Consider the following 10,695-nt stretch of genomic DNA (forward strand, 5'->3'; position numbering starts at 1 on the left):
AAAAAAAAAAAAAAAAAAAAAAAAACCCACACCAAGCAAGATAAAAAGGGCTGGCAAGAAGAATGAAAGTTCCACTCCATACATTTCACCTGCCCTCTTCACATAGGAGGCCAAACTCTTACATTTTCAAGTTAAGGTAAAGCTCTCCCAGTGAAGCCTTCCTGACTCCTGGAAGAACTCATCAGTGCCTCCTCAAAACCCCTGGCCCCCAGTTACAGCTCTGACCACAGTGCCCCACAGCCAACTATCTCATAGGGCTGTGCTCCCTGCAGGGCGCCCAGCACGAGGCACAGTGTGTAGACTGGGTGAATGCTGGCAAAAAAGCAAGTAGGCACAGATGGTTCAAGGCAGCAGGGTGAGAGAAGGGGAAGGAAATGGCTCTTCTGAGGCTGAGCAGGAGCAAAGAAGAGGTTCTAACATATAAGAAAAGGGAAGTATAAATCACCCTTTCCTGCACCAAAATCAAACTACTGTTCAGGCTCCAGGAATGAATGTCTAGTCACCTAATTCATTAAGGCTTTTCCTATCCATTTGTTTTCTACTGGTTAAGGGGGGAAGTCCTTCAGTTGAGCTTTTGAAGACTTACAAAATCTTCTGAATAGAGGCTGTTTCATCAGTGGCCAACAGAACTCTCAAGAGTATCGGTTGCAAAAGATCTTAACACACAACACACCCTCGGCTGGACATTCTAACAGCAGTCATGTACCAAGTGCAAAGCTCAAACCCAGTTTTAGACAATGGAACTTTCTATGCATGGCCACTAGTTACCCGTGACTACTGAGAAACTGAAGTAAGGCTGTGGTGCAGATGAGGGAGTGCATTTTCATTTAATTTTAATTAATTTAAATAGCCAAATTTAGAGAGTGGCTACTATGATGAACAGTGTAGCTGTAGACTCCAACTACTGGGGGAAGATGGAAGACTGGGCAAATGAATCCACAGGCATTCATGAGTGTGCCCAGAGCCACAGAGGAAGGGAGCCACCTTGGAGGGCAGCCCAGAAAGTCATCTGGCCTCCTTGAAATTACGAGACGCTCTGGCTTTGGTTCTGGTACATGTGCAGCGACGGATGGTTACGCCTGTCTTACAGGTTTCCCTGGGCCCTGAGACATGTGACAAGCGTTTGGTGAGCTCCTTCCTGCGCCACACCTAATGCACGGAGCACTGAAGATACAAAAGTAAATCATTCAGAGTCCTAGCCCCCAGGAAGCCCCAGCTTGCACATGAAAGGGAAGGAGGAGCTGAAATAGCAGGAGGGAAGACAGATGAAGGAGGCTGAGATCAGAGAATAATTAACCTTGACAGGCATGAGCGGCAGACAGGACTCTCCCCCAAAAATGGTACGGTTTGTCTTCCATAGGGCGGAGTTGTTGCTAAGGCTCTACCTGCCAGGCTTCCTGTCATCCAGGTTTGCCACATGACTAAGTTCTCACCCATGGGACGTGAGCAGGTGATACATATTCCCACTGCGCCTGGGCTTTTAAGATGCAGATGGGCATTTCTCATTCTTTCCTCCTTGGGCAGCGACAGGCAGAGGACCCTGAAGCCCCAGGGGAAGACAGAAAACTTTCTAAGGCAGGTGCTGTGCCATTTTCTGACAAGAAAGAACGAGCTTGGATCCCTGAGTCACACCATGGAGGAAAGCGCCCCACCAACCTTTCCTAGATTATTATGCATGTTGTGTTAGGCCATTGATGTTTCGTGTTTATTTTGTTACAGCACCTTGTGTTACCTTAACTAATACACCATGCAAAGTAAGACTTTGGTCTTCATGATACAGGTAGTATAAGCGGAGACACATGATGCAGGTACTTCAAAAGTGGTACTGTGTGAAAGACGTAGTGGGAATGAAAGAGCAGAGACAGGAATATCTGAGGACAGTACCGCAGAGATCTGGTTAGAGAATGGGAAGGAAGATCCAAAGAAGAGCGCAGCGTCCTTTAGAACTAAGTGTGAAGAAAAGAGGCAAAACGAACCCTGATGAGGACTCTGACCACCAGCCTAGACAGAGGCCAGCGAGGAAGGAACGCACGAGGGGTTTAGCAGCCCCTCACTGCTCATGTTCACTCACCTGGGTGAGAGCGGTGACCCTGTTCCCCATGTCTGGGAGAATGGGGGGCTCATCGCCTACTTGAAAGTCAAAGTAGACGGTCTTGTGAGAGAAGGTGGAAAACTCATTACTGAAGCAAAACTGATAAACACCCTTGACCTCAGCCCGGTGCGTGAAGCTGTCGTACTGTTTCTTGGTTTCTCTGTAGATGGTGTTCCCCTGGGGGTCCTCCACATAGCAGTCAACGTCGTAGTGGCCTCCAGTGATGACCTGACAACCATAAAAAGCTTGCTGTTATCAAAGGGGCAACCACCACCTACCAAATGCCAACCAGACCCTGTGATCGGACTAAACATTTCTGTCATTTAATCTTCAAATGTTTCCAAGGCAGAGGCTATGCCACTTCCCATTTTACTGAGGCTGAGCAAGGTTAAATAAATTGGCTGTGGTCACACCGCTTGAAAGTGCAACGGCTAAGATCAGAATCTATGCCGGCCTGACTCCAAAGTTTGCTCTGCAGGAGTTCAATGAGCCTAATCCTTTCCATTTTACAGAAGAAACCAAGCTTCAAGGTTAAGCAAATTGCCTAAGGTTACACAAGGGACAGTGGTAGAGCTGGGGTTTGTCCTGGGGGCTTTTGGTTCCAGTGCTCACTTACCTATTGCACTATTCTGATGCATGAACGAACATACCCTAGGATAACTGCTTTTCATGAGATGGTGCTGATAAGGCTTCCAGAAATCCAGAGCAAGATGAGGAGAGATGCCCAAGAAACTATTCCAATGCAACCAGATACCATTGATTCTTTATCTTTGTTTAATACTTAACACAAGATATGCAGCAAATCACTGCTTTAGGGCACTGCCACTCAGTAGCTATGACAAGTTACTTTACTCTCTGAGGACATGTCTTCATCCATGAAATGAGGATTCAATAAGCTATCACACCTAAGTGCACAATGTCCACCATGGAGCAAGTGTCCCAAAACTGCCAGCCGATTACTGGACAACTGCCAGACTGCAAACCAGCCCCCTGGGGGTGACAGTGGAGATGTGGAATTTGATTTGGGGCCACTCTAGAGCATGCATGCTGTACCTCCTGCTTCTCCCTTCCAATAACAGATAAGTGCACACCCCTACCCCCAGCAAGGTTTATTCTTGGCTTGCTGAATGGGTCTAGTAGCTATTTACAATGTATTATTACTAATTAAATAAAGAAGAATAAAAAGGAGAATAAAAATATTGATGGACTTTCTAAGTGTCAGAGGTAGAAGAGTCCCAGGGAATCAATTAGTTCAAACTCTCCTTCTAACATAAGAAAAAATAACACCAACATGCAGCAAAATCTGACAGGTAGGGAATGGTTATAACCAAGATCCATCAAAGGACACGGTCAATGGGCTCCATCTGCTTCCAAACTTAAATGTCTTCTTTGTCCAGACAAAAGTTACTGGTCCTGCTCAGCAAGCTTTGCATAAAGCAGTGAGCACCCCGCTGCTGGGTGTGTTTAAACCCAGGCTGGACACACTTTGACATGGGATTTCACCCTGGCAGTGACCAGATGACCTCTGAGGTCCCCGCAGCCACACAATGATCATTCCTTTTGTCACTGCACCTAGGTTGCCCACATTAACCCAGTCACAATTTGCCTGTTGTCCACACGACGTGAAAGTGGACAAATCGGTGACTGAGGCTACATGTAAGCTGTCTCCAAGCACCAGCTTCCTTCAGCACCTCTAACCACAAAGGCACTGGTCAAATAGCTTGCCCTCGTTCCCGCTGCCCACGCCACCTCACTTCTGAAGTCCCTCTCAGCATGTGTCCACAAGCAGACAGCTGTGTGAGTACGATGTCCACTTGGCCCCCAACCCTAGGCCTGTTCACTAAACCTCGGGGCAGACCCCTCACTCAAGAAGTGCTCCTGTGACCTGTGGGCCACGGGATCTCTCAGAGGAGACGGGAGTGCAGGAACTGCGACTCTAAGCCATATGGCAAGAGCCAAGTCTTGCAAGCATACCACTCCTTGTAAACACCGTCAGGCCTCGATGGCGGCGCGGTGCCCTCCTTTCCAAAGCGCCCATTCTCGCCTCTGCTGCCCTCACCTCACTCCAACTTTAAACGCTGGAGAGGGGAGAAGGAAAATAAAACTCTGAACCCACTTCTTCTCGCTGCCATTTCTCAGTTCTGGAAGGCATAAGGCGGTGTGAGAGACCTGGGTAGAGGGCGTGTGTCCCTCCGATCAGAGCTGGCGTTCGTCAGTGTCTCGGGCCTGCGGAGGTCTCTCCGGCCAGCTTCCCAGGCTGCGGGACTCGCATCTGCGGCGCTGACTACCTCCTGCCGGCCTGGCCCGTCTCGGGTGGGCCCTGATGACCCACACGCTCCTCCTCCAGAGGAAGTCAATGGGTCTCCGGGGATCCCCAGCCCTGCAGCCTCCCCGCAGCCTCTGTGGCTAACTCGAGCGCCCCCAGTCAGGGGCGCGCCAGGGTCCAGGTGAGACCGGGAGCGGCGGGAGAACGCTGCGCTGCCGGGCGCCCGGCCTCACCTGGTAATCCAGGGAGAACTTCACGCCCTGCTCCACCTCCTCGTGGAAGCACTGCTTGGCGTTGTCCGGCAGCTCGAAGGTGAGCTCGGCCCCGCGGGGCTGCTCGGCCCGGAGCAGGAGCAGCAGCAGGAGCAGCGCGGAGGCGGAGCGCGGGGCCGCGCAGCCCATGATGCTCTCGGTCCCGTCCCGAGGGCCGCGCTCGGGCGCTGCGCCCCTCGAGGGCTGAGGCGGCGGCTGCCGGGCCCAGGGAGGACCTGCCGGGAGAAACGTGGCGCTAGCCGGGCGAGGCGCTTCCGGGACGGCAGGCGGCACAGTGCGCAGCCGCGCGCTGAGTGAGCCCGTTCCGCCTGCTGCGCGTGCGCGCTGCCGCACTGGGCCGGGGGACACGCCCCCTGCCCGCCTCGCGCGGCTCGGAGGGTGGGTCTCAGCGGGGGGGGGAGGCGGGCCCCTACCCAGCGCGCCCCGCCCAGAAGAGGGAGGAGCCCTCCGCTGCTCTGAGCGCTCCCGGACCTGCCGGGCTGAGCATCCCTCCAGGTCGGCCCGGGTCCGTCCTCCAGCGGCTGCAGCACGAAGCACGTGGCGTTTCACTCCCTCCATACGGACGCCGCTTTCGACAGCTCTGTAACTTCAGTCTCACACTTCCCTTGAGAACCGGTCTCCTTGTCTAGAAAGGGGTGTGCCCAAACCTAACATCCACAGTAGGTAGGGAGCTAGGTGAAAGATAAGGGAACGCTTGGGAACCCCATCATCACTCCTTTCTTCATTCCCGTCTCCTTCCCAAGGTGAAACAGTGTGTGTATGTTGGGGGGGTGGTGTAAGTAAAGATCCATTATTACACCTGCTCTGGGAAAAACACAAGCATGCTCACACACAAACGATCTTACGAAAATCTAAGTAAAGTCTCGCAGCGACTTCAGGTATATTTTGGCTGTCAGGACTCGTTGAAAAATTTTCTTGCACAAAACTGTCATTTTTGCACTCTGACTTCTTAAAAGTGCTGAAAGCAGATACCTTGGTTTACTGTCTTACCCATGACCACTGATCTAAGAAGATTCTTTTGTATAATCGTAACTATTGGTATGGTTTTATATTCACTGTGATCTAATAAAGAGAGAAGAAATAAATTATGATATCGATATTCAATAAATAATTTATTCAGGAGAGCATTACTAGACGTGGTATATCTTGATTTCAGGAAAGAATATTACTGCCCATATAGATCTCTGCTGGGCACATTTCACCATGGATGAGCATGCTAATATGTGTGAAAGCAACCTGTAGGCTTGGAAATAGCATGCATGCATAACAAAGCTATTAATAATATTGACTAGCTCAGTGACAGGCATGGAAGAGTAGCATCCCTTAAGGTTCCTTCCCTAGCACTGTCCTATTTCACAGTGTTTTTTAGGAACTGGCAGAAAATATGGAAGTCATAATCATCTGATCTAGATATACTAAGTGGAGAAACAAATGACGGTTAGAAGACCATGATTGCCTTGGCATGGCTGGAGTGCTCGGCTAAGACTAACAAAAAGAAATTTTGGGCTGGGCACCATGGCTAATGCCTGTATCACAGCATTTTGGGAAGCTGACATGGGAGAATTGCTTGAAGCCAGGAGTTCGAGTCCAGCCTGGGCAACATAGTGAGACCTCGTTTCTATAAAAAAAAAGAAAAGAAAAGAAAAGAAAAGAAAGAAAGGGGAAAGAAGGAAGGAAGGAAGGAAAGAGAAAGAAGGAAGGAAGGAAAGAAAGAAAGAAAAAGGAAGGAAGGAAGGAAGGAAGGAAGGAAGGAAGGAAGGAAGGAAAAAGAAAGAAATGAAAGAAAAGAAAACAAATTAACCAGACATGGTGGCGTGGGCCTGTAGTCCCAGCTACTTGGGATGCTGAGGTGGGAGGATTGCTTGGCACCAGGAGTTTGAAGCTACAGTGAACTGTGATTGCAAAATTGCACTCCAACATGGGTGACAAAGGGAGACCCCATCTCCAAAAATCAAAATAAATTTCTCCGGAATAAATGTTAAGTCCTACATTTAAGTTCCAAGAAAACACCTGTATAAGTTGAGGGGAGGAGCAGACTTTGAAGTAGCTCAAGTTAAAGCAAGCAGAATTATACATGCAGGCTGTTGGCTGGGACACCTCCGTTCTCCTCCAAGCATCCTCTCACATCTGATAGGCTAGATTACTTCCTTATATGGCAGGCTCAGGGCGACATCCCAAGAGAAACCACGCACAAGCAGCAAGGCCCCCTGAGACCTAAGCTTCAGACCTTTTCCAGTATGACTTTCTCCACATTCTGTTGCAAAGCAAGTTGAAAGGCCAGCCCAGATTCAAGGAGGTAGGAAAATGGAATCTACCTCTGGATTCTGGGAGTTGCAAAGTCACATTGCAAAGGAGAAGCATACTGGGATGGAAGGAATTATGGCTGCTAAGCCTCTTCCTGAGTACCCAGACTCACTCAGCTTGTCAGTGGCTAAACCAGGAAGTGAACCCAAATCTGCTTAATTCTGAAGACTACCAGCTTCCCACTAATCACACTGCCTCTACCCATACCTCAGGGGACACTTGTCCTGCACGTTCCATATGGCAAACCTTGGACCAAAGCATGAATCTGACACTGAGGCACATTTCAGCTCACACAGTAAGTGACTTTCTGGAACTAGAGATTTCCAAAAATAGAATGGACAAGGATAGTGCATTTTTCATCCCTGAAAATATTCAAACAGATGCAGGTGAACAACCAACCCCTTAGCAACAATAGAGATGATTCATGAACCTGGGTGACAGATTATAATGGTGTATGACCTCTAAGGTTCCTTCCAACCTTTATATTGCATGATATATGGTACTAAAGGTAGGATAACTTGAAAGAAAAACCAAAAATGTTTCCTAGCCACATTAGTCCTGGGGTGACTTCTGTGAAGGTCTTTTAAAACAGTAAATAAAAGAAACACAAAAAATAAAATACAAATAATAAAAAATTAAAGCAGTAAATAAAAATGAGAATTTTAACAGATGCAAAAAAAAGTGACAAATTCAACATCCATTCGTGCTAATAAAAACTTTAGTAAAACAGAAATAATAGACAACGTCCTTAATGTCATGAAATATAACAAATTTAGAGCAGACATCATGATTAATGATAAACATTGAAGTCTTTTTCTTCAAACTTGCAAGTAAGACATAAATGCCTGCTATCACAGGTGCTATTTAACATTGTCCCAGAAATTCTAGTGGGAAAGGTTAGGTAAGAAAAATAAATAAAGGGACAATAATTGGGTATATAAACACCCGATTAGTGCTTATGTCTAAGGGGAAGGAGAATGCAGAAGTGGCGCCCAAGGGAGGCTCACGAATGTTCACATTCTGACGTTCATTAACTGAACATTTATGTTTTACTTCTCTAAATATGTACAGATGCTCCTTGGCTTACAGTGGGGTTACATCTGAATAAACCCATCGTGATTGAAAACATCCTAAGTTATATGTGTTATCATGAGATGGGCAGTGTAAGGTGGACCCATCTGTGCCCTAAAGCAGAATTTTATCATTGCTTCATGCAACGGGAGCATTCCCTAGCATGCTATTTGGATGTTGAAATGAAATCCAAGTTCATCCATGCCTCATGCAGGTAATTGATGGTGAAGAAAAAAAGCAACACAGTCACTGTGTGGATTGACTAAAGCAAATGGAAACTTTGCAAGCTGCTTAACGTTGCCATGGAATTATAACCAATGCCAGCTTTTCCCTGAACAAACCAATCAGAGAAAGGTGACACACACTGCCCTCCCGAGACTCATAAACTTACCCAGAATAACTGTTTTTGTGGCTGTCAAGCATTTAACTATCCCTCCTATGGGGAAATCCCAAACTAGGTGGGAGACTAACCTGCCTCTCTCATTACAGAGCCAAAGAGGGGCAGACAGTCCCTCTCCCTCTGCTCCCGGGTCCCAAGGTTTGTTGGCATGGGACCCAGGCTCTGACAACTGGATCCCCTCGTATCTGAATTGTGAGGGGGTGTCTAGAGGGGTAGAATCAGAGAACACAATGGTGGTTACCGGAGGATAGGGAGTGGTGGGTTGGGGAAATGGCCAATGATTACAAAATTTCAGTTATATAAGAGGAATAAATTCAAGAGAATTATTGTACAACATGGTGTCTATGGTTAATAACAACACATCCAAACTTGAAAATCACTGAGAGTATCTTTTAAGTGTTCTTGCCACAAAAAATGATATATGCAGTAATATGTATGTTAATTACCTCAATGTAGCCGTTCCACAATGTATGCATATTTTAAAACATTATGTTGTACACTTCAAATGTCAATAATTTTTATGTGAATTAAACAAACAAATTTAAATTTGAAAAAGAAAAAAACACTTCAATCTTTAAGCTTTGGACAGGAAAATATTGTGACTAAATGGCTACAGAATGATCTTTAAAAATTGAAAAGCTTTTTGCAATTCACACGTTATGTTGGATTCATGGAAATGACTCATATTCTCCCTTGAGTGTGAGGTAAAGAAACACTAATATCTTAAATATAAGAAGAGAAAAATCCATGTGCCCACTCACCATGCATGAGTTATATTTTCCTTGTGCTAAAAATTTAAAATTCTTCTTACCCCATTGGGTCTTTGTTTCTAGAGAAATAAATATAATTTCTTCTGCTCTTAAAAAGAGAAAAAGTAAAAAGAAATATCATGTAACTTTTTGTCTTACCTACAACATGGTGGAGTGGAAAGAGAATGAAATTCAAGACCTGCTCATTAATGTTGTGGCATTAACGTTTTGACATTCTGTCCCTGTCTGGGAGTCCACGTCTGAAACTCTAAAACAGAGGCTGAGGCTGGGGATTGGGTGGGTTGATACCCAAGGTTTTCTTCTTCCAATTATCAAGACTTTTGATAATTTCAAACAGCAAGCTTAAACTTCTTTTCTTCAATTTAAAAGAAAACCACAAAGAAAAGAAGAAAAATAAAGGAAGGAAGGGAAGAAGGGAGGGAGACAGAATGGAAAGGAGGAAGAGAGGGAAAGGAACAGTAATCTCACATGGTGTATGTATGAGAGACCGTAAGACAGGCTATGCTACAGTAAAAATCAACCCCCAGATTCTGCGGCTCAGCAAAAGTTTATTTCTTGGCCATTCTATGTTTTTCACAGGTTCAGAGGCAGAGATCTCTTCCATGAATTCATTCAGGGACCCTGACTGACAGAGATCCCCATAATCTTGAAATTTTTTCACCTCAAACACACATCTCAGTCACAGCAACAGGGAAAGAGCTGAGAAAATCTCACGCCAGCAATAATGCATCAGCTTAGAAGAGACACACATGTTTCTTCCACCCACAGCCCATTGTCTTGAATTGATCTCATGGCCCTGCTAAAGCCCAAGGTGAATGAGATTTGTCTTCCACGTGTCTAGAAGGAGAGGGCAACTGAATGTTGGTGAATACCAGTTATATTTGCCACATCACAGTAAAATGCGTAATAATAAAAACATAACAAAGACTTGCAGTTTCTGGTAAAAACAAGTTAGATTATTAGAACAAACAACTAAAAATGCAATTGTAAAAATGTTTTCTGGGAGGCATCAAAAAGCTGGCAAGAGAGGAAAGAATTACCAAGCGATGGGCAAAGATGGCTGGACGCAGCTCCGAGCGAATGAGACGCAGAGGGCTAGAAGACTGGACGACTCCAAGTGAGGTGCAGGGTTCATTTTGGGGGGACTGGAAGGACTCTGAAAGCAGCCCAGGGAGGGAGCCAAAGCAGGGTGAGGGCCGCCCAGGGAGAAGGAACCAAGACAGGGTGGGGCGTGTCCCCACCTGGAACGTGCAGCCGGCTCGGGGGGTCGGGGGACGTCACCCTCTTGGTGCTCCATTCGGATCCTGTGCTTACCTCATCCCTCCTGCAACCCACGGTCCGGGAGAGCCCCGCCAGACTGAGGGGGCCCTGGGTTGTTCATGCAAATCTGAGCCTCGGCTCCCGCCTGGTGCTGTAAGTTGTCAGCTGGATCAGGGAAGAAGTCTGGACTAGGGCCGGCGGGATGTACCTGTCCGTCCCACAGAAAGAGGCAGAGTTGAAAGCAGGGGAACAGGCCATAA

General features: G+C 46.9%; 1 protein-coding gene across 2 annotated transcripts in view; it reads right to left on the reverse strand.

The window, feature by feature from the left end:
* TMED3 (transmembrane p24 trafficking protein 3) overlaps positions 1-4,926 on the reverse strand; it is a 12,094-nt gene extending 7,168 nt beyond the window's left edge. For both annotated transcript variants that reach the window (XR_001819270.2, XM_017509209.1), the window contains exons 1-2: positions 4,592-4,926; positions 2,072-2,320 (exon numbers count right to left, since the gene is read on the reverse strand). Coding sequence is in view for 1 of the 2 variants with exons in the window: in XM_017509209.1 (XP_017364698.1) it covers positions 2,072-2,320; positions 4,592-4,759 (417 nt within the window). In the remaining variant the exon portion in view is untranslated. The remainder of the gene's footprint in view (positions 1-2,071; positions 2,321-4,591) is intronic.
* Between the last annotated feature and the right edge of the window lie 5,769 nt (positions 4,927-10,695).

This window comes from Cebus imitator, unplaced genomic scaffold, assembly GCF_001604975.1.
Source record: "Cebus imitator isolate Cc_AM_T3 unplaced genomic scaffold, Cebus_imitator-1.0 Scaffold410, whole genome shotgun sequence".
Classification (NCBI taxonomy): domain Eukaryota; kingdom Metazoa; phylum Chordata; class Mammalia; order Primates; family Cebidae; genus Cebus; species Cebus imitator.